The sequence below is a fragment of the Molossus molossus genome, unplaced genomic scaffold (genome assembly GCF_014108415.1).
Source record: "Molossus molossus isolate mMolMol1 unplaced genomic scaffold, mMolMol1.p scaffold_m16_p_11, whole genome shotgun sequence".
NCBI lineage: Eukaryota > Metazoa > Chordata > Mammalia > Chiroptera > Molossidae > Molossus > Molossus molossus.
The window spans coordinates 98,077,859-98,101,938 of NW_023425346.1; the positions used below are offsets into that span (position 1 = coordinate 98,077,859).

The 24,080-nt window shown below is 47.6% G+C and overlaps 1 protein-coding gene across 5 annotated transcripts in view; it reads left to right on the forward strand.

The window, feature by feature from the left end:
- The first annotated feature begins 20,176 nt into the window (after positions 1–20,176).
- AGFG1 (ArfGAP with FG repeats 1) overlaps positions 20,177–24,080 on the forward strand; it is a 60,404-nt gene continuing 56,500 nt past the window's right edge. For 2 of the 5 annotated variants that reach the window (XM_036253612.1, XM_036253613.1), the window contains exon 1: positions 20,206–20,403. In XM_036253612.1, the coding sequence (XP_036109505.1) occupies positions 20,237–20,403 (167 nt within the window). In that variant the 5' untranslated portion in view covers positions 20,206–20,236. Of the gene's footprint in view, positions 20,404–24,080 lie in introns of all 5 variants that reach the window. The other 3 variants (XM_036253615.1, XM_036253616.1, XM_036253617.1) reach the window with 3 other exon arrangements.

The following is a 24,080-nucleotide window of genomic DNA, read 5'->3' on the forward strand; positions in this document are numbered from 1 at the left end:
ACAGGAAAAAATAATTTTTTTCTCTATTCTCCCTGAAAATTTCTAGGAGAACACATGAGTTACTATTAATAGCGCTTATTTCTGGGCAATGGGGCTGGAGGTTGCGAAAAGAAACTTTCACTTCTATTCTGTGGGGTTGGCATTTTTTCATTCAGCATGATCTTATATAACTGTTGTAATTTGTACAAGTTAAGTAAAATAAAAATAAAGGGAAAGAGTTTCTCAGTACCCCCGGCTCACAGAGACAGTGAGAACCTGATACAGCCGTCCTTGGTTCTGTTATGATCCGGGCTATTGTCTTCCCGGGAAGAACCCCTGTTTGAGTTATCCCCGCAGCCTAGCTCCAGGGGAGGAATGTGAGCCACTGATTTTAATAACAATAAAGGACAAAGATTCTAGATCGTATGCTTTGCAAGAAGCATCATGTCTAACTATCACCATGAAGACACCACAGAGCCTGAGCCTGAAGATCTGACACAGTTCATTAGGAAATGTAACAGGCTTGTCACCGCACGCAAGTGACAGGTTTTAACTCAGGGCAACAGTGCAGAAAAGTCTGACCTTGATTCTGTTTGGGGCAGGAGAGGGGGAAGAATGTCTTAATCAAGGCACCATTTCAGGGGAGGGGGAACTTCAGAGGCTGAAGAGTAAATGTCTTTAATGTTTCAAATGTTGTACAGTTATTAGTCTGCTGCGGCTATCAAAGAGTTAAGCAAACCCCCTTACGGTTAACAAGGGTTTGAAGTGAATCTGGGTTTGCTCCTCACACTTTCAAAAGGTCTGAGCTAACCTGGGGTTTGGAACAGCTCCTGAGTCTTTGAAAACATTAACTCAAATTAGATACCCCAAACTAGAATCTCTGAACAAACAAAAACAGTATGACATGATAAGCGTAACCTGATGTATTTATAATACTGCTTATCACCACCCCCCCTTTTTAAAATTTTTTTATTAATTTTTTTTTTTTTTTTTAGAGAGAGGGAGAGGGAGAGAAACCCTGATCAGGAATTGAACCGGTGACCTTTTGGTGCAGAGGATGACGCTCAATCCGCTGAGCCACACTAGCCGGGCCTCCTTACCTTTCTGATGCTAACATTTCTGTAACAGTTCATAAAAGAAATGTTTTGCCCTTTTTTTCCCTTGGTACCCCCAGCCCCCACAGCTTAGCACTGAAATCTATGCTACAGAAGAGACCAGCACCAGGATACGTGGCACAGAAAGTTGGAGTTAAACAGCCTGCCAGGAAGCCAAGGTCCTCGCCAATGTGAGGAAACCCTTTGGTTTATCTCTGTCCTTCCCTTCCCTTATTCTGTTTGTCCATTCCACCTGATATTCTCTTTTCCTTTTTTTAGTTCCTAAACTAGAAGGAATGGTGGGTTTGGGGGTCGGTGGGAGGACAGGGTTTTTATTGAAGACTTGTGATGTGTGCTTGCTACTAAAAGTTCCCCACCTAAGCTTTCGACTTTAAAGGTCTACTCTGCTTATAAAAACGAATACTTGAAAAACATGTAGAAACAAAAATATAAGCTTCCGGTTAACAAGAGGGCTCTAATGGTTTAAGCAAATTAGATGAGGTTATTTTCTTACCCATTTAATTGTTCCTTCTCCTTACGTCTCTGGAATATAATTTACTTGGTCTGGAGTCCTATTAAATTTAACACAGCGTAGCTCTTTTTTATTTTTTTCCTTTATTGCTTTTAGAGAGAAAGAAAAGGAGAGGGAGAGAGAGAAGAGAGAGATAGAAACATCGACAAGAGAGAACATCGATTGGCCGTCTCCTGCATGACCCCACTGGGGGTTTGGCCCACAACCTGGGCATGAGCCCTGACTGGGAATCAAACCGGTGACCTCTTGGTGCCTGAGCTGATGCTCAACCACTGAGCCACACTGGCCAGGCTACACAGTTTAACTCTTAAAATAATGGGAAAAGGTGCTTTTGTTTCTCTCTGTGTTAATAATATTTGCTTATGCCCAGACTCGGAGCTAAAATTGGTAGGAATTGTATTTGAAATAGTTTAGTTCAGAATACGCGTGCTCCTCAGAACCATGGGGTCTGCTTGGTGTGCCGCTGACTGAATAGTTGAACAGGAGGGAGAGAAATAAAGCTTAGGAAAAGACCAGAACCAGGGTACCTCCGCACTACGGGCATTCGGGGCTGGAAAAATTCTCTGTCGGGGGTGTGGGGGCCTGTCCCCTGCAATGAGGGATGTTCAGTGCACTCTTGGCCTCGGTGCAGTAGGCGCCAATGGTACCCTCCCCTCCCCCAAGCTGTGGCAACAAAAATGTCTCCAAATATTGCCAATGAGGCATTTTAGGAGGGGGAGGGGGTGCGATCACCCCACTTGAGAACCACTGGCCTGAATTCAGCTGTGTAACTGTTTTATGAGCAGTCTAGGGGAGTTCTTTCAGAAACTTGCAAACATTAAAAACTGTAGCAGGGCACAATTTTACATGCCTCTGCATTTTCCTTGGTCATTTGCCAAGAAGGCGTGTCACAGTCTCTCGCAGGGAACTCGGGCCCGCCCCGGGCATGGACTTGGATGACCTAAGAGATTCTTTCCTGTCTCAGTATTCTGGCTAATGACAGCACCTTCCATAGGCTGATGCTGAAGACATGCGGAGAAATCAATGGGAACAGGGTCAGATTCTCCTGAAGAAGGGTTTTTTTTAGCAGCCTGGGCCAATCACAACATCACGGGGTACATTTTTCATAAGGTAGAAAACGTTGAAGATTTTAGGCCAAGTCAAATATGAGCCTTTTTATCGTATTCCAGTGCACATTCGTATATAGATGGAGCAAAGATACAGTCACTAAAGGAGAAATCTTATAATTGGTTAACAGGTGGCTTCAAAATTACAGCCAAATTTATATAATGCGTTTGGCAGTGAAACACCTTCTTTCCTTTTTGGGAAACGTATCACACGATGCTTCCACAATTCTGCTGAATTATGAAATGCAGAAATTGGGACTTGGGACAAAAAGAAAGCAATTTTTCCCCTCCCTGTTTCTTCTCTGTTTTCCTTTTTCTTCTTTTTCATTAGTGTTCACACATATAAGAAAAGTTGATCCAACACATCTGGATTGTGAAATCGAACACGAGGTATGGATGTGTCAGCACACGTTTCGCACAGTGTGAACATTCAGCTGCACATTTAAAATCAAGCAGCTGCCTTGGCAAGGTCTGCGAAGAAGAAAGTGGATTTTACCAGCAGCTCCTTTGCAGCTTGCAGAACCAAGGACAGGTCTTTAGTGGTCCAAGGTAAAACTATTCAATGAACTGCTCCCTAGTGGGAGCCTGGCCCACTGGCTCCAGTGATCAGGTAGTTTCTATGTCTGAAAACGTCTGCTACGAGAGGGAAGACAGGGTCCGACCAGTGACTGGCTAACTGATAGAAATTTCACTTTACTGAAAGACACCCTTCTGAATGCTTTCTAAGCCTCAGTAATAAAAATGATCATTCGAAGTTTGACCTTCAAGCCTCCTACACTATCAATAAATTAAAGGCTCGATTCTTTGTCCAGCTCCTGTATTTCCCCCTTCCAGCCTTAGCCCAGGTTATTTCTCTGCCTGGGATGTTCTTTCTTCCCAGGGTCATGTGCTCTCCAGACTTTGCCCATCTGAGCTGCCACCTCCTCCGGGAAGTCTCCTGACTGACCACACCTCCCTCCGAACTGTCTCAGATGTGGTCTCACAGCTCTTGGGACGCCTCACATTCTACTCATTTTGAGGTCACTTCTATTTCCTCTCCTGTTGCGTAGAAAACCCCTGGAGAGAAAGACCTGCGTCTGCTCCTTATTCTCCTCCCCCTACCACAAGGCTTAGGACTCTGTACACTGTATTCAGTAGATAACATGTTAAGCAACCCTTTCGATATCATGTCCGTGTCTGATATTTGTTCTACCCCGAGGCCCTGTGCCTGGAGGGCGAGATAATGAAGCCAAGCGCCTCTCCAACCCCAGCAGGTGAAGGAGGGCAAAGGCCAGTTTTTATGCAACTCCCGGGACTGCTGTGCAATCTGTCCCTTTGCCATCTGGGTCAGCGTGTCCCCCCGTGCTTTCTGCCTATCTGTGGTGACCACGCCGCCCAGTCAACGCCGGCTGCTTCGGGAACTGGGCGGGTTACTACAGACACTGTCGTTCTTTTCCTCGCCCTGTTGTATAACACGCCAACCTGTTCTTTCACATTTAGAAACAGGAGAGCCATGCCATCGCCCAGTCCCGCCTCTTGGTAGGTAGATCAGCGCCAGAGAGACGTCACAATGAGACCCCGCCTACCTTTCAGAAAGACAGGAAGGCAAGCTGCAGAGATGAGTTCTTACAAACAAGCATGGCCCAAGTCGGAGTTCCTAAGAATCTGTTGGCTTGTTACTTTACATAAACCCAGGTTTGGATGAAAGGAACTGTTTGAGCTGAGTATTTCCTCCCACAGAATGAGACTTCGATTTCTTTAACGTGGCCTGGCTCTGGGTCTCTCTGTCTCCCTTCTTCTGAAGAACTGCACAAGAGGGAAACAGTCATGTTTTCTGCTAACTTGTGGCCAAGGCAGTAGTTGAAATTTGTATCAAGTTTATTTTGTCTTCAAGATATTGTGCCATTGGCCGGGTCTCCGATGGTACTGGGGACAAGGTAACGGTGTTCGAGGGACAGCCTAGGGAAGGACAGCTGGTCTGGAGTCCTGGCCTTGCCACTCTTGGCAATTTAGTTTGGGGAAAGCCAGATGACCTCTCTACCTTCCAGTCTTCTATTTGAGAGACGGAGTCTACAACAATACCTTTGCCCAGAATTGTCGTGAGTGTGAGATGATGCGCGTGAAAATGCTTTGAAAACTGTAGAATGCTGTACGAATGCCAATTCTTCTTAGCTCACCCGAACCTCTGGCATCCAAACCGCACACTCATCCAAATCAACCATGCCCGGTGCCCATGCACACCTTCTCCGGTGAGGGACAGGAGACGGAAGGCTGAGTCGAAGACACCGGCTTTCCCTCAGGGAGCACCCCACCCAGAAGTGGAGTGAAGGAGACACAGGAGGTGAACACGCGCACTTTGTGAATCCGGGAAAGCAGGTTCTTTCACGTGTGCTGGCTTCTCCATCTGTAAACTGGAAGTGGAATACTTCATTTTCAAAAACAAGTGAGACAATGCACAGAAAGTCTTGAGCCCAGAACCTGACATACCTGGTTTCTCACACAGTGGCACCTTCCCCAGGGGTAAAAAAAAAATGCCAACTGCATATTATAAAGGTTTAAATTAATACTCAAGAACCATTAGATCTGGTTGGGAAAATCTTGAAAGACTTCGTTGAACATCAAAATATGACCCGAGGCTTGCCCGGTTGTGTGGCTCAGCGGTTGAGCCCTGACCCACACACGTAAAGGACGCTGGTTCGATTCCGGTCAGGGCACATGCCCAGGTTGTGGGCCAAATCCCCAGTGGGACGCGTGCAAGAGGTGGCCAATCAGTGGTCTCTCTATCGATGTTTCTATCTCTCTCTCGCTCTAAAAAATTAAAAAAATATATGGCCCGAGGCTTAAAGGTTAGATTTCTGTATTTGAACATAATGGTAGCAATTATATGTGCCATCCACTGTTCACAGCACTTTACGTGTATTGTCTCGTTTAATACTCCCCCAGACGCGGCGTGGTCATCCCCATTTGGCACGTGAAAGGACTGAGGGAGACAGTTGAGGTGACTGATCCAAAGAGCCGCAGACGAGTGGGGACTGAGCAGGGACTAGACGCACAGCAGTCTGGTTCCTGAGCTGCAGCTTCTCAGTGCGGCATAGACTGGCGTCGGGGACAGGGCGGCATCTGTGGGAGGGCGTGGGAAGCATTATAGGAGCAGAGAAGATGAATGAAAACCTGAAGATCTTTCTATCCTGAAAGTAAGTGGCATAGCCCGGCTGGTGTGGCTCAGTGGGTTGAGCGTCGACCCATGGCCTGGGAAGTCCCACTTCAATTCCTGGCCGGGCACATGCCTGGGTTGTGGGCTCGATCCCCAGTAGGGGGCTTGCAGGAGGCAGCTGATCCATGTTCTCTCTCACATTGCTGTTTCTATCTCTCTCTCCCTTTCTCTCTCTCTATATATAAAAAAAAAGTGGCATAAAGAGGAGAAAGAGGCATCATCAGAGAGAAACTTTGTGTGATGGACACTGTTTGGGGCTGAAAGGACAGAGGGACAGGGTTGTCACAGTGGCCACAGAGCTGACACAGAGAGCGGCCTGCCATCCAGCCCAGTTCATGACTGCTGACTGTGAATGCAGGAGAAATAAGGGGTCTGGATTTTGCAAATCCAAGCCAGGTTTAATCGTGTGACCCGTGTGTTTTTAGGGGGCTAGCTTGTCTAAGAATGCAAGGTGATCACAATGCTGGTGACCTTTGACTTTTGACCCTTTCAGAGACTCCTCTGGAAAGCGTCCATTTGGTGTCGCCTCCCATGAGGCCCTGGCAGTTACGTGTTGCTTGAAAAAGGTTAGACTTGGAATTTTCTAAACTTGCACAGAAGGTGGCAGTTCAGTCACATCGGCATCTGGATTGGGGAAACCCCCTCTGCCGAGTACATTGGGGGGACAGCAAACACCCTCAGTCTTTAAAACAGCCGCCCACACAGCGCTCATTCTCCTTAGGAAGCATAAAGGCGGGGCACCTTCACTCTGAAGGGCTCTTGTGCGTGGTGTTCCCCTCTTTCCTCAGTTTCAGGGTTTTATAGACCCACGTTCATTGGGCTTAAGTGCCAGACTTTCTGTTCCCTAGAATCATGACGTCTTTCTCCAGCCCGATAACGTGAGCGTTCAGAGTCGAGGTTGCTTCCTCCGCATAAGCTCACTGGATGGGACGCTGGTTCTGCAGTGGTGACACAGCACACGGCCCTCGTGTGGCCCTGGGGCTTCGCATTTTATCAGCTGTCCTCGGTCCGGAGGGCAGGTCTCACTGGCTCTTTGGCCCCGAATACCACAAGCTCACTGCGTGCAAATTAGAGCTACTGGAAGGTGGTTAGCATAACCAGCCTTCAACCACAAAAACATCTTTCTCTTGGCACAATATGTATGACTTTTAAATAACCCCTTTGCACATGCATTTTTGCCTCAAGTAATCTAAGCGACTGTTTGTTTTTTTGCCAGAAAGACCAAAAGAACTGCTACAACTTTTTTTTTGTTGTTAAAACAAATGACTGTAGAAATTACCTGCTGGAAGTTTTGCAAGTCAGTGCTACGTCTGCACAGCCTCTTCCTAACGTTGCGTTTCCCCCTTTCTCTGCTTTAGAAACCCTGCGGGGGTGGCTTGTGCTACCAATCGGCAGTTGTTCCAGAACAGAGGCTTTATTCATTCACTGGTTTATTCGTTCAACCGTGTATTCATCAAACATTAACTGAGCATCTATTAAGTGCCTAGCACTAGTCAAGACACATAGAATACAGTAGTGAAAAAGCCGAAGATTCTTGTCCTCCTGGAGATTGTGTTCTTACGGGAGATAGGTAGATAAGAAGCAATACACATAATACGCAAGAGAATGACAGAGCATCTAGGAGGTTCGTAAGTGCTCTGGAGAAAATAAAAGGAGAGTAGGGTAAAGGGGACGTGGAGCTGGGAGTGCAGGAGTGAGTGGCAGGAGCCACTGGGATAGGCTCTGCTGAGAAAGTGACATGGGGAGAAGTGAGGTAACAGCTGGGGCAGAGGCCCCAGGCAGGAGCCTGGTATGATCTTGATGTGACAAGCGGGTCAGAGTGTCTGCAGCAGAGAAGGGGAACCTTGCAAAAGAGCACAGAGGTGAGCAGCCACGTGACCGGCTTAATATTTGAAAGGACCCTTTGGTATGAGATTGAGAATGGACAGAAATGGAGGCTGGGTGTGGAAGCAGGGAGACCAGATGGTTTCTACAAGTCATATCAGAAAATATTGAACCCTTCTTGGCTTACCTGGTTTTAAACCAAACTTAGAACTAGAAAGCAAAACACAACACAACACTCCCCCCCCTTCCCTGCTCAGCCCCTTCTTTGCACTCCACCCTCCCCAACGAGGCTGTACCGGTCCTAGCATGTGACCTCTTCCACTTGGGGAGCATTAAATATGAGCTAAGTTGGCACGTTCCTTTGGGGGCAGTGCAGGTATATCACAGAAGACAAATCAAATTAAGGGGCACCAAGGCAAATATGAGGTTGGAACATTCCAGAAGTAGTTCTGGAATGCTTGGTGACATGCCAGCGAAGAACCGCGTCAAGAAAGGGGACCGGCACTGGGCTCTGTCCTCAGTGATCTGACTGATGAACAGATACACAGAGCTCCCGTTTGTTAATGTTTAGAGAGACAGGATGTCAACTACCACACCGCGCCTGACTGAGTCGTTGTCTTTGAACTTCATGGTGCAATGTAGACGTATGCCAGTCTGCTTTTTTCTTTTTCAAAAATCTAACTTTAGCGATTTCGGGGAGAGAGAGAGAGAGAGAGAGAGAGAGAGAGAGAGAGAGAGAGAGAAATCCCTGCTACAAAAGAGGGTGTCGATAATCAAGACCCAAACAAGAATTGTGGGCAATAATAAGATTGAACTTGAAAGGTCTAAAGAGCTGTCTTCATAGTCTATGTAAACGTAAGTTAGTTATAAGCAAGAATACTTAGGGTTCTCAATTATTTCACATGACTGAGACTACAGGAGAACAGCTACTAGAAGAAACCTTAGGAGAGACTGCTGCCCTAGAAGGGAGGTCTCCAGGCCTCTGCTGAGCCAGGAAAACCCAGCACAACATTCAACTGAGACCACGGGAAAATATCCAATCACAAGAGACTAGAACAATGTTGCCAGGTCATTCAGCTGTGGGATGGCAAATGGGTTGCAGACCTCACTGCCAACTGGGAGTAACTTCTGACGTGTTGAGTTGTGAAGAATTCGGAGGCCACACCTGGTGTCGGTTTGGAACCAGTACAACGCAGATGGGCGATGCCTACCCTAGGCCACGGGAGCAGGCATGGTGCGCTCAGACCACGCATTTAACTCTCCTGACTAGCTGGTCCTCTGGGCTCTGTACCTGTCTCCATGCAAATCACCTGAGAAAGATGAGATGCTATTCTATTTTTAAGAGGCCTGAAGAAGACATATCAACTTCTTTCAGAAATGCAGAGATCGCTACTTAAATTGTCCTTGCACGGTCAATTTCTTTTCTATTGAGCTAGCCCTAGGGGCGAATGGAGGAGTGCCACGTCCTGGGACTCCAGCAGGTGTCCTGGCCACCATCTGTGTCTAAGGGTTGACCGTCCCCTTCCCCTGACATTGGCTCCATCCATCAGGAGCTTTCCTTTTCTCCGGGTCTCCTCTCCCAACCTTGTCACCCACACTGGTGAGCTGGGGTCTTCGGACTGGGACAGAGAGAGCCTCAGGAAGATGGTAGGTTGGGGAGAATCTGGGTTCTGGTTCTGGTTCTGCCACCAGATCCCTCTGAGACCTTTTCTGCTTTACTTTCTGGAGTCCGATTTCCCTCACTGTGAACAAGAGGGAGTGAGCCTGCGTACTAGGACTGGCCTGAGATGATGTTTTATGTCCGGTACATAGTTGAGGGAAATGGGAGGGTTGGCTTCTTTTATCAGATTCTCAATAGGGTCTGGAACCCCCAAACTGCCGAGAGTCACTGCCTAGGTGATTTCTAACCTTCTTGCCATTTGAAACTTTGTATGTGAAGATCCCTTCCTTCAGCATAATCATTAACTAAGTTTCATGCTCACCCCTGGGAGATGTGGCAAAGCGTTCTCAAATGGAAACTTCTAGTTCTTTCAGAGAATGGACTTTTATCACCATTAGTGGACCCAGATCTTAGATCACTGAGGTACAACTAAAAATGCATAAAAAAGAGGAAGCAGGGTTGTTATAATTACTCAGAAAGCCCACAAGTTTAGAAAAAAGAAACGCTGTTCTGGAGGATTTCCTTGTCTTTTATTTTATTTCATTATTTGTTTTAAATATTTCTTCTAAATTGATTTTAGAGTAAGAGGAAGGGAGAGGGAGAGAGAGAGATTAATCGGCTGCCTCCTGCATGCACCCCGACCAGGGACCAACCAATGACCTGGGGACCTGCACATGCACCCAGGGAGCCTTCAGTGCACGGGATGATGCTCAACCAACTGAGCCGCACAGGCCAGGGTAGATTTCCTTCTCTTTTAATGGCTTTAAGTCAGAGGCAGTAACTTGGGTCCTGTGGTCCCCTGGGAGAGGCAGCCCTAATCCTGGCTGTGGGCCACAGCCACCTGCTGCCATAAGGTCTGACATGTTGGGCCGCTGTCATGAAGACAGTTTAGCTACATTCACTGAACGTGGTTCTTGTCAACCAGATGAAATATGTTAGAGATGTGTGTCAGAGAACAGAAAAAGGTCTGCAAAGGCAATAAAGTGACTGTCCCGCTGGGAGAGGGGACGGGGATGCGTGACGTTGGCTCTCCCAGCCGGGTGAGCCTGTTTCCCAGAACTGCGGTGACAAAGGTTCTCACATGGGTGGCCAACAGCAGCAGGGGTGTGTTGTTCACAGCTCTGGAGATGAGAAGTCCAGAAGAAAGAGGTCAGCAGGGCCATGCTCCTTCGGAAGGTTCTAGACTCCTTCCCGGCTTCTTTCGAGGTCTGGTGGTCCCTGGTGTTCCTGGCTTGTGGCTGCATCACTCCAATCCCTGCCTCCATTGTCACATGGCCGTCGTCCGTGTGCCCTCACCTCTTCCTAAAGGACACTAGTCCTTCAAGGCCTACTCTGCATCGGGAAGGTCTCATCTCAAGATCCCCAGCTAATTACATCTTCAAAGACCCCGTTGCCAAATAGGGTCACATCCTGAGGTTCCTGGTGAATGGGAATTTGTGGGGACACTATTCAACCCACACCAGTATTGTCGGAAGTGTTTTTTAATGAGATCGTATTCATGTTTTACGTTAGATATTAAGAAAGAAAATGGAACTAAAAATAGGGTGCTGTAACAGAAACCATTACATATGCACACACACCTACTACATGTTTGCTTACTCTGGCTAGACGGGAGGGGAGAGGGTTGATGGGAAGAGCAGGGAATATAATAATAACAACTAACACGTGTGGAGTACTTACTGTCTGCCAGACACTGTTTTTAGTGTCTTTTGCATATTCAATCACTTAATCTTATAGCAACCTTATGACGTTGGTGATATTACCATCTCCATTTTACAGGTGAGTAAACAGAGGCACAGACGTTAAGTTACTTGCTCAAGCTCCTAGGGGACATCCAGGATTGGAGTCTCGACAGTGTCACAACCGTCTTGCTGAGCTGTCTCTCCCGTGCAGGTGCACATAGGAGATCCAGGGACAATTAAAGAAACTTGTCAGCACTTCCTAAATGCACACAGACACACATCCTCCTCCTGCCCCTCAAAATAAAACTCCACCACATGAACATTTAGCCTCTCCGGTTAGATGTGTTTGGAGCATTTCATCTGCAGAATCTATTGAACTGCACTTTGTCCAGTTTTTACTTAGGACAAATAAAAACTTGTATAGATGGAGTGAAGCATAGTTGTTCAAGTGCATTACTTCTCTGCCTTGCAGACCACTGAGACCACAAGTGACTTCAGCCAATCAGAGTGCAGCATCGCTCTGGCCAAGGGGTAGCCAGACAGATACCCAGAAGCGTTCACTTACGGCAGCTTCTAGCAAACCACAGCTAAATTGCAGTTGTGGTTGCCTTGCTGCCTTACAAGCAGCACACAATGAGTGAAGAAAATGGAATTTTACTTGGTATTTGTGATACTAAGAAGAAAGACTAGGGTTTCCCTCTATGCAGGTGTTGTGATGAGTACATTTTCTCATTTAATCCTTCCTGTAACCTTTGGAATCACGAAGAGCTTCGGGGCTGGAGACTAATAATACGTCAGTAAGCCATCCTTACTGTAAAGGTGGCAATAGGCTGCTTCCTGTAAACTTGCCCCGTGGGCTGCCCCACCCGTGGAGGGGACTTTGCTATATGGCTCTATGCACATTCACGGAGGACAACTCTCCAGGGCAAAAATGACCTCACTGAATACTGAAGACATTTTCTCGGTGGGAGCACAGTGTGTGTAACCTTTCAGTACTTTCCCTCATCTGAATAACTTCCTGAGTGGAAACAGGTCCTTCAAGTGCACAGCCCGAAGCTCTGGGGGCAGGATGGCATCCTTGTGAAACAGAAACCTCTGGCTACACCAGCCCCCTTTTGTCCCCCAGAGGCCAGCTCAATACTAGGAACGTCTACGCTCCTTGGGGCTTTTCCTGCTGTCCATGAGGTAGGGCCAGGTTTCATTCTCAAGAGCATCTAACTGATTGTAGAGAGTAACTTGTGGGTTCCAATGTCACACTACTGACCTTCAATCTCAGCTCCATTACGTCCCAGCTGTATGATCTTGGCAAGGTCCTCAACTGGGGAGCCTTAGTTTCTGCATCTGTAAAACGGGCATAATGATCAAATCTACTGTTAAAGGCTGGTGTGAGGGTATGGAAGGTACAGGGCATGCTTTGTGACGTCTGGCGCTGAGTTCCAGGAAATGTTCGTCACCCTTGCTGGGCTGTGAACCCTGGAGTTCTGTGATATTGCTTTCCTTCTCAGGGGCTGGGGTGCCATGGCAACATCACTCATTGGGCTCAAGAGATTTACTCTGTGCTCAGTTCACCCCATGCAGTGTAATGAGCCCTAACCTATCTGCCAGCATTTGGTGAGAAATAGAAAAGGAAGGAGGTGAGGGTTTTTAGAGATCCACTCTTTTTTGCACACACTAAGTTGCTTTTATTAATCCAGCATGCAGGCTACAGTTACTACAGAGCATGAGCATTTGCTCATTACAAAAATGGCTTCCAAACCATTAAAGATGAAACTGGAACAAAAGCATAAAATGGAACAGTAACAGCAAACCTCCAAAGTATACACACACACACACACACACACACACACACACCTTATACTTAGTCTTTTAACAAGCCAGAGAAAAGTCAGAGACAGTGTTGCCATCACTTCAGGTCAACCATGGTGGCACTGAATGAACAGGTTTGAGCTTTATATAGCATTTTGCAACATCAACATACTTAGGTGTGTGTGTGTGTGTGTGTGTGTGTGTGTGTGTGTGTGTGTTTAATCCTGACCCAAGGATATTTTTACATTTTATCTTCAGACAGAGTGGGAGGGAGAGAGAGAAAAAAACATCGATGTGAGAGAGACACATCGATTGGTTGCCACCCACACGACCCCAAACCAAACGGGGCTGGGGACAAACTGCAACCAAGGTACGTGCCCTTGACCAGAATTGAACCCAGGACTCTTTGGTCCACAGGCCGATGCTCTAAGCACTGAGAAAACCGGCCAGGGCTGTGTGTGTTTTATGTTTCCTACTTAGTTTTATGTTGTACGTGTACATAGAAGTGGAAGCTGGTTTTTCCTTTAGTGTAACACACAGGCTTTTGGCCTTTAAGGGTTTCTACCATTTCATTTAAAATGCTTTTCCAGACAATCTGCTACCAAACACATCACGTGAGAGGTGACGTTAAAACTACATACACGTCTACCTCTGTATCATCCCAGCAAAACGCAGTGAAGGAAACACTCAGCGTGGAATAGAGGGAGGAAGCTGGCCGCCGGGAGTTTCAGCACATCAGCTTCTGCAGAGTCCGGGACCTCAGGGTGCAGGGCATTCCACTGTGAGTTCAAAGGGGAAACGGTGGTTCTCACTGTTGCTCACACAGCGTCATCACTAAAATTCCCTGAGAGACCGCCTTTGAAGTGTCTGCTCAGACCCATTCCACACAGAGGAAAGTAGAGCCCACTTTCACTTTTGGTGGGGCCCACACGCCCTGGTGATTTTTTTTTCTTTCTGCTTTCTGATAACTGGAGCAGGTTTTTCTCCTCACAGGGGTCCCTTTCTTTCCGCTGAACCAGAAGGGAAGGTCCCCTTTCTCTTGACAGTGCCGGGCAAGAACAACGTCCCATTGACGATGTGAATGGAGCGTTTCTTACCCAGGTCCCCCTGCCCCAGCGGCGGGACCTTTCTCTCCCTCGGCTTCCAAAGACGACGGTTCACGTTCTCGACAGGCGACTGGGACTCCGCATTCTGGTGCAAACTGACGAGGAAGGGAGGCTGCTCGGTTGCGGGGTTTCCACGCCAGGCCCTGTGATCTCTGACATGTGCCAGGCCCTGTGATCTCTGACATGTGCCAGGCCCTGTGATCTCTGACATGTGCCAGGCCCTGTGATCTCTGACATGTGCCAGGCTTAGAATTTTCCCAGCATCACCTCCCTCCAGGCCCACCCTGACCACTAGCAGCAACCTCCCCTTTCATGCTGTATCCCCTCCCCCTACTTCACTTTCCAGGGCGTCCTTGGCATCACCTGGCCCACCTTGGTACCCTGTTTACTGACTGTTCCCCCATCCCAGGAACACAAGCTTGTTCATTGCCAGATCCCCAGTGTCTGGCAGATAGTTGAGTGAATGAATGAATGAAAGCTGAAAGCTACTTCTGATTTCCCTCTGAAATCCAGGAAATGCCTTTCTGATCACTGGTAAGTGGAGTCTAGCTGCCATTGTCCTGGGTTTCCGGAATGGGCTGAGGTTGGATCGGTCAAGCAACTGGCAGAATCCTTCTATGGGCTGGCAAGCTGAAGGGTAGGACTAGCCCCTGGTCTCTGAGCAGACAGAATTCAGCTGCTGAGACCAAGTTTCCAAAGGACAGTATAAAATGGGCCCAGGCAGAAGGAGAGCAGGTCTTAGACACTGGAGGGGTGCGGGGCAGGTGTGCAGCCCTCACTGCCGCGGGCTCCTGCAGGGAGAAGGCCAGGTGACAGCCCGCTGGCCCCCGGCACTGGTGCTCTGAGCGTGTACCCAGAAACCACGCCCACGTTTCCAGGAAGCACACACTGTCTGCTGGTGCTCTGTAGGGTCCCCCCACCCCCTTCTTTTTCTATCTCACTGCTTCTTACAAATTAAATGGCAAGTCGGGAAGCAATGTTAAAAATAATCAAACCACAGCTAAAGGAAGGCGCTATCAAGAGAAAAAAGGGGAAAAACTCGAGTTGAATATTATTCCACGGGGCTTTATACACGAGGCCCTGAGATTACTCACTGTGAAACCTGCAGGGGCCCGGGGGCGTGCACGGGGCAGCGTGGCTTTGCCTGTGCATTCCTTTACCAGGCCGTGCAAATTAGCATTGGCTCCCCCGGAAAAAGTCACGCCATGCGGAGAGAAGAATGTTAATAAAAGAGGCAAACCCCACAGCCCTCGCTTTCCTGCACTGTAAAGGTTCACAACTGTCAGCTTACTCCTCTCTAATCCAGCTCAGCTTCAGGCATGAGGGGGTGCTGGAGGAAAGGAAGATCTGAACACCTCAAGAACAGAGAATTGATGTTCCCCAACAACCCCGCTCACTCACCTGAAACTGGGTGCCATGGGAGGATCGGGGAGGGGCTTCTGAGGGGCTCTGTGCTGAAGGATTGGGTCTGGCAGAGTCTGGGGGCCTGGAGAATAAGGGGGCTCACCTCAGAGAAGGTGCCTGGACACTTCAATTTTGTCAAGGTTCCCAGAATATTAGAACATGAAAAGATGTTCAAACAGGGCCACAAAAAACTGTGGCATATATTATATACTTAACACATTTGCTTTTTTATTACACAAGCAAACAAAGGAAACAACTGTGCCAATCCAGGACTTGTTAAGACTGTGACTCCCTAGCGCGCTGCGGGTGGCGAGGATGGACACGGAACGCGCGCGTGTGTCTGGCAACGTCTTTCTATTCTGTCAGTGGACGCTGTGGGGAAGGCAGTTAGAGACACTGTCAAAGTCTAAATCTGAGTCCTTCGGGGATGTGGAGGAGCCCTCCTCTCCTTGCTCCAGCTCGGGGCTCGGAAGCCACCGCAGGCCCTCGCGTGATGTTTGTCCCTGCCTGTCCTGCCTTGCTCTGGAGCAGACAGAGGGGCCTCCGCTCTGGGCCTCGCCCGCAGGGTCGGAGGGTGGGGTGGCTAAGGATGAGTTGGCAGCTGGCTGGCTGGCTGGCTCTATGGGGCCTCTCCAAACACCAGGGTTTGTTCGGGACATTTTCTCTGAGTCACCCCGGGTGATAAGACTGGTGGGAGTCTCTGAGCAAGCCAGGTTTCAGATTCTCAAGCTCGGAGGTTTGATTTCAGAATTTGCAAGTTCCTTAACGAAACTATTGTAACTTTGATGGGACTGTAGTCATTCTGGGAGCCAAAGCAACAGAGACAACGAGAAACACAATGCTGAACCTACTGCCTAAAACTGAGGGAAGCTTTATTCTCTGACTCCCTGTTGCTGCCTTTATCCATTCACTCAAGCAGTATTTATTGAGCCCCTTTAAGTACCAGGCCCCATGCTAAGTGCTGGAGAAATAATGGTGAGCAAACAGAACTGTTCCTCTCCCGGATGAAGCCTGCAGTGCGGGGTGGGGGGGGGGGGTGCTGAGGGACCCTCACTGAAAACCATGAGTCCATGTAAACAGCCACCACAGTAAGTGCACTGGAGAAAAGGTGCATGGTACTATGAGCACGTATTATGGGGTCCGACTCCGTGAGGCAGAACAGGGTAGCATCTTTGAAAAACAGATATTGAGCTGAATCTGAGGGATGAGTAGGTAAAGAGGAGAGGGAAGACTGTTTTGGGAAGCAACCAAGCATGTGAAAAGGCCCTGAGGTGGAAGAAAAGGGAATGCCACAAACCGATAAGGGCTGGAGCAGAGTGGCGGAGACGTAGGGTGGTGCCCAGGACACCGGAGGCACAGTGGGGCCAGGCAGGGTCAGGGAGACCTCACAGGTAGGCAGGAAGCAGGCCCCTTGTGCAGGGCTTCTGGGCCTCCTAGTTTCCTTTCCTTTTAAGAGTGATTAGAAGTTACTGAAAGGCCAGGGGAGGAGACTGGGGATGCCTGCCTCACATTTGCATTTTGAAAGGTCACTCTGACTGTAGTGCGAACATCTCTGAAAGTAATTTCTATTTTGCAAATCCAATCAGCAGGGTTAGTGTTCAGTTATTGGACACAGCCGCTGGCGCCTTACAGCCAGATCTGAGTTCAAATCCCAGCTTCATGCTTCATTTCCGGCGTGGCCTTGGGCAAGCCGGCCTTTTAGAGCTTCACTTACCTCACGTATAAAGTGGGATAATAATACCTCCTTCTGTGTTTTTGTTAGGGTAAGAAAACTGAAGTTAATAAATAGTCTTGCCTGACACACTAAAAACCCTTCTTGGGATTTTTCAAAGTAGAAACCCACTTTGATATTATGGATGGTGTGAAACAAACCAAAACTCAGCAGGTGATTTGGACTTTCAGCTCTACTTGGAGAAAACATCTGTATGTCACCTGAACTTCACCTTCCTACAGAAAGAAACATCTTCTGGAAATACCTTCTCCTGCCTCGTTGAAACAACAACACAATAATAAAACAACCACTTATTAAACTGTTTGTACAAGGCGCTGCAGTCATACCTTCTGGTTTGGGCACCTATCAGATGACAGACCATGGAGAGATGAACAAGCAAAAAACATACAAATGACAAGTAAGCTTTACAAGTATAGAAACAAAGAAGAAAGCCATTGGCTGTTGGGTAAGTGGATTAGTTGGTGATGAAGAAGAGCCCGCCAGTGCTTTATATTTAACCAGTGGGGCTGGTAGATCAGTCCAGAACTGAACATGTCTCATCTTCTAAACAGCCAAGAGTCCTGTGGCAATGACATTCCAGTTGAACTTAAGTCAAGGGTGTTGCTAAAAAGACTCAAGAGCTGACTTTAAGAGGTTCTCATTGGCCAGTGATGAAGCAATGTAAGCACCAAGGATATGAAACACCTCAAACAGGTTGAAATTCTTGATTTTCTAATGACACTGAGAAAGATATTAATCACCATTGCAAGACGATACAAAACCAATATATTATTTTGAAAATTTGTGAATAAAAGAAAGGAACCAAGCATGTGTGCTGCCTTTCTAACCCACTGAACAGTAGGTGAGGGGAAGTTTTTCTTTATAGAAATCCTTCAGCTGATAAGATAGAAAGACTCCCCTGTCCAGTTATGTGCCTCCTGATGGAAGAACACAAAGAAATAAGATGTTGCCCCCCCCCCCCCCCCAGATCGAACTGGATACAAGTGACCTAGATCCAACAACACATTGTTTGGAAATAGAGAGTATAGAGAATAATGTCAAATGACATGGACTATGGGAAACAAAATGACAAAGTGTCCGGTTCCTTAAGGAACAGAGTTGCCAGGACAAAAGGAGATGGAGGGGAAACTCACAGACTAAAAGAAACTTTATGCAACATGTTACCCAAATGCAGTGTGTGGATTCCAACAAGCTGTAAAACCCCTTTTTAAACATTGACAAAGAGAATTGGAAACTTCAACACTGATGGGATATTTGATGATTTTAAGGAATTATTGTTAATTTTTTAGATGTCTTATTGGTTTGGGGGTTGAAATAAAAGAGAAAGTTCTTATTTTTTAGCAAACACAAGCTAAAATATGTTCAGATGAATGGCATGGTATCTGATTTGCTTCAAAATAAGGAGGGGGGAGAGGGGGAGGCGGGTATAGATAAAGCCCATTCACCATGAGCTGATAATTGCTGAAGGTGGGCCATGAGCTCATGGGAGTTTGATATTTTCAATGATAGAACATTTAAAAAAATCCATTGGCCAATCCAACCTGTTTGCCCCTTTCTTTTAATATTAAAACATTATTATTAGTAGTATTAATATGAAGTCACACTTGATACATTCATGTAGTCAATTTCATGGGAGATCTTGGCACACAGGGAACCTGGATTCTAATCCTGCTTTCCCAGTCAAGAGTTGAGTGACCTCAAAACTCCCTTTTCTGGGTATCCTTCTATTCCTCTGAGAAATGAGGGGCGGCAAGGGTTTCTAACATTCTGCCACCTGTGGATTCTTGCAGTGATTAAGGGATTTGGCTCCTGCAGTCCGACTGCCTAGGTTAGAATCCCAGCTTTCCCATATGTATCCTTGGGATATATATCTAGATTTTGTAAAACGAAAAGAACCAGGATGCTTACTTCAAAGGGTTCCTGTGTGAGGACTAAATGAGATACTGAATGCATTCATTCCATAAACATTGAGCACCTAGCCTCTGGCTGGGCTCGGGGTGGGGGAGCTGTTTGAAGCCTGAAGAGAGATTCCCAGATAGCCCATAGTAACCACCACATAAGAAGCAGGATTTCAAACAGCTAGAACGATGAAGAAAATACCTCACAGCAAATTCCTGGAGAGCAACTTTACAGGAAGGTGGGCTGCAACATTAAATGTGTTGATTGGGCTGAGGGAAGTTGCCTGCCATGGAGGCATGGATGGTGCAGCCTTCCAAGCAGAGCCGGTGGCTTTCAGCTTGGTTGATTTCATCTCCCTCTGCCACTGCTGCACCTCTGGCAATGTCTGGGGGTTTTTGGTTGCCACAGCTATGGAAGAGGTTATTCTGGCATCTAGTGGGTCAAAGACAGGTATGCTGCTCAGTATCCTACAATGCAAAGACCTCCCCACACCAAAAATGATCTAGTCCTAAATGTCCATTGTGGCAAGTTTAGAAACCCTGACGTAGGGCAACTGTCTTGAGGCAGAAGGGAGCTTGCTGTGGTCAGGATGCAAACAGAAATCCAGTGAGGGTAAACCAGGATGAAGTGAGGGAGGCTGGGCTAGATGCTGGAATGCTTTTTAGGCACGTGAATAACCTGGAATTGTCTCCAAAGTCCTGGGAAGCCCTTGGAGAGTTTTAATAGGCAAGAAAAGTAACTCATGTAATGCGCTTGGTACACCTCACAGCTCAAAATAAATACTGTCTATTATTTATCATCACCTTCCCGTGTTCCCTACTTGGCCCCAGCTAGATCCCAGGTCTCAGAGTGGCCGCAGTGACTCCTCCTGGCCAGCAGGGGGCGCCGGCCGACACTTGGCCTCCGGCCGTCCGGGGCGGGCCTCCTCTTGCCGTCCCCCTTTCTCGTCTTTTCCCCTCTGGAGAAGTCGGGAAGGTGGCGGCGGCGGCGGCGGTTGTCCCGGCCGGGCCGGTTGGTGTGGCCGGTCAGTCCGCGCTCCGCAGCGCCCGCGCCGCGCCCAGCGCAGTCGAGTCGAGCGGCGGCGGCCCGGTCCGGCGCGGGCGGCGCGCGCTGACGGAGGGCGGCGGCCGCGGCCAGGGCGGCCCGTGGGACCGCGGGCCCCCGGCGCAGCGCCGCCCGGCTCCCGGCCCTGCTGGCCTCCTCCCTCGGCGCCGCGGCCATGGCGGCCAGCGCGAAGCGGAAGCAGGAGGAGAAGCACCTGAAGATGCTGCGGGACATGACCGGCCTCCCGCACAACCGAAAGTGCTTCGACTGCGACCAGCGCGGCCCCACCTACGTGAACATGACGGTCGGCTCGTTCGTGTGCACCTCCTGCTCCGGCAGCCTGTGAGTGGGGGCGGGGGCCGGGCCGGGGCCGGGGCCGGGGCCGGCGGGGGGCGGGGGCCGGGCCGGGGCCGCGGTGGGGCCGCCGGGCGGCAGTTGGGGCGCCGGCGGCTGGGATGCGCGCGGCCCCGGCTCCGGGGATGATGCGCTTTCGGTTTCGCCGGGCGAGGGTCCAGGCTCCGGGCTCCCTCCGTGGCTGGGGCGTGGGCGGGCTTGGGGGGAGGCCGCGGCGCCCGGGGCGAGCATCCCTGGCCCCCGCGGAGCCGGCGCCAGCTCCCTCGGGCCTCGGCGCCCAGGGGCGCTGACCCGTCGGTGCAGCCCAAGGGGGAAGAGCGGAGCTGGCGAGGGCCCTGCGGGTCCCTGTGCGCCCCGCCCCTCGGCCGCCGGGCGCGTCCACCCGAGCGCGGCACCTGCCGGGCGCCGGGCCAGTGGGTTGGGGGAAGCTGGGGTGGGAGAGGGCCGGGGAAGAAGCCTAGCCTGGGCCTCCCCCCTGCCGCCCAGAGTCCCCACGTCCCCAGGAGGGTGGCAGGCACTTAGAAATAGTAACTAGATTAAAACGTCTCGATGGCAGAGAGGTGGATCCCGAGGGAACAGTTCCAGAGGCTTAATTTGGGGCGAGGGAGGCAGCGAAGCAGATGTGCGGTGGAAGGGGTTCCAGCTTTGTGGTCCAAAGAGCGTCTTGTTTGGGGGAAGTTTTAATGGAAAGGAGGTATTGACTAGGAGCTGTGTCATTCTAAACATGGTGGTGGGATCTGTGCAGAGTCCTCATCAATACCCGAGTGTCCTGGCTGTATGCAGAAGTCGGGGGAGATGGGAGGCTGCCGTCTTGAAGGAACTGGGACGGTTTGTGTTTGTTCATCTTTGTTCATTAAGCTTTATTTTTGATACGATTTTTGTTGCTGTGGAATTGCTTTTTGGAAAGTTTGCAGACGACTTTGGACGTGATAAATTGTTTTTTTTGCACCAATTAGGATAGATTCAAAGTAAGTTCAAGTGGTAGTTACTAAACATTTTTAAGAGCTTTGTTGTTCCAACACATATAATTACGTTTGTGTTTTTTTTGTTTGTGCTATACTTTCAATAATTTGGTCCCCCCCAAATTAAAAAACAAAACAAACAAACAAAAAAACCTGTGTAAAATTAATACTGAGACGTACACATAAGAAAACTCATATTTGGAAAATGCAAGACATGCCCAGTAGTGTACGATTTACCTTTTTTTTTTTTTTTTTTTTAAGTTGGACTAAAGGAGACATGATTAGTCTTCCATGGCTATTATTTCATAAACAAATATTTATTGGGTGCCTGGGAGGTTCTGTGTGAAGTTGTGGGATGTTCTGATAAATACAGCAAAGCTCCTGTTCTCTTAGTGCTTACATTCTAGTGGGGGAGATAGATGGTGATTAAATGAGAAAAATGTTAGGGTTAATTATGCACTAAAATAGTATGACAGGAGAGACTCCTCTGAGAGGTACTTTTAGATTGTGTAGTCAGGGAAGCACTCTGAGATGTTGACATTAGTGATACTATTTAATTACCCCAGAATCATAGAGCTAGGGTTATCTTAGACATTGTCTGGTTCATGATTTTCATTTACAAATAAGAGTTAAGTGGCTTATGTTGGGCAACTTTGGTTTTAAAGTGAAGCCAACAGTCCGATACTTTTCAAGTGGACTTGGCATTTTATTATGTGCATAATAAAGATGTCCTTTTAATAAACACAGGTCCTTTGATATATTTAAAGTATTTGGTTTGAAAATATATATATATATATTTACTGTTCTGGATTTCTGAAATTCTGTGTACCCCTTTGTAAGATAGTGAGGAACATTTACTTTATTGAAGCAAATGCATATGTCAAGAAATAGTAACAAATTTCTTCCTAGATTCCACGTTTCAGAAACTTTCTATATAAAAGTATACCTCAGTATGATGAGAACTGTTTGTTTTAATGAGGTTTAATCTATAATAGGTAGGGCTTCATATCTTTGTTTAGTGGTGATTCCACAAATATTTATTGATCACTTGGTCTATGTCATACACTGTGGGAGGCACTGGTGTTACTTGGATCCATATAACCTCAAGGAGTTTGCATTCTAAGTATACACACTTTGTTACAGTACATTATAGCATTTCCTTTCTTTGAGCTATCCATGAAATATGTAAATGATAGGGAAAGTTTCATAGAAGATTTGATGCCTGAATGAAGACCTTTAAAGACAAGCTCCATGTAGCAGGCAGGTTCATGTAATTGAAAGAACAGGTATTTATGTGCTAGATAAACCTGGTTTTGAATCCTGGCTCTACTTATTAGCTATTTGGTATTGAGAATGCCACTAACTCTTGAACTTCAGTTTTCTTATTTGTGACATGGTGAGGATAAAGTTTACCTTGTAGATTTTGGATGTAGAGTCGTTTTCAGTGTTAGAGATAATGTGTCTGTGATACCTCATACAATGTCTGGTTCATGATAGATGCTCAGTAAATGAGAGGCATTGTTAAAAAGGTAGAGAGAATATTTCCCAAGTAGGGAACACTGTGTGAAAGACATCAAAATGAGAAGTAACTTGATTCAATATCTGTGTTAATTTTTTACATGCAACTCAAAACCTTATGCAAATTGGTTGCCCAATCAGTGTGGCTTAGTGGTTAAGCGTTGACCCATGAACCAGGAGGTCGCTGGTTCAATTCCCTGTAAGGGCATATGTCCAGGTTGTGGGCCAAATCCCTGTGGGGGCATGCAGGAGGTGGCCAATTGATGTTCTCTCTCATCAATGTTTTTAACTCTCTCCCTCTCCCTTCCTCTCTCTCTAAAAAAAACAAAAAAAAACACACAAAAAAACGAAGGGAATTTGTTTTTCAAAAATATGTTTCCTTTTTTTTTTTTTTTTAGAGAGAGGAAGGGAGAGAGAGAAACATCAATCGGCTTCCTCCTGCATCCCCCCTACTGGGAAGAGAACCTGCAACCCAGGCATGTGCTGGGACCTAGAATCAAAGCGGGACCTCTCAGTCCATGGGGCAATGCTCAATCCACTGAGCCACACCAGCCGGACTAGCATTTGGTTTTAAGTAAGACTTGAGTCAATGGCTTACTGAAGTTGCCTAGATTTCCCTCATCCAGAGATGACTGCCTCCAGCTCCTGGAGCTGCATACTGTCCTTCCAGCTTTCCCGAAGTTCTGCAGTTCGCTCCTGGTTAGCTCGAGCCACTGCCTTTATTGGACACGTGTTCTATGCTGACTTCATTGGAACCACAAGGCTGCCTGAATAGAATTCCGAATTCAGAAATCTGGGATTCTTGGGAAGGAGGGAATGGATGCTGGATCAAATGTCTGCTACGAAATATTGAAGGGACAGTAGCTCCTGAGGATTTTTTTTCTTTCTAAAGAAATAATGCAGGAAAATAATCTAAGAAAATTAACAAAATTGAGTTTAATAATAATTACATGTTTATTATTTAGATGACATGGCACAATTGAAAGAATGTGAATTTTGATGTCAGATTTTGGCACTGCCACTAGCTTTAAGACTTAGGACAAAGTATTATCCAGGCCGTAATGTGAAGATTGTCCTGGAGCCATCTTCTCAGCCCCAGTTTCTTTATTCGTGATAAGAAGATGCTAGAAGGGATTAAATGGTGCAATTTCTTGAATATGTATTGAATACAATTAAATGTGAGGA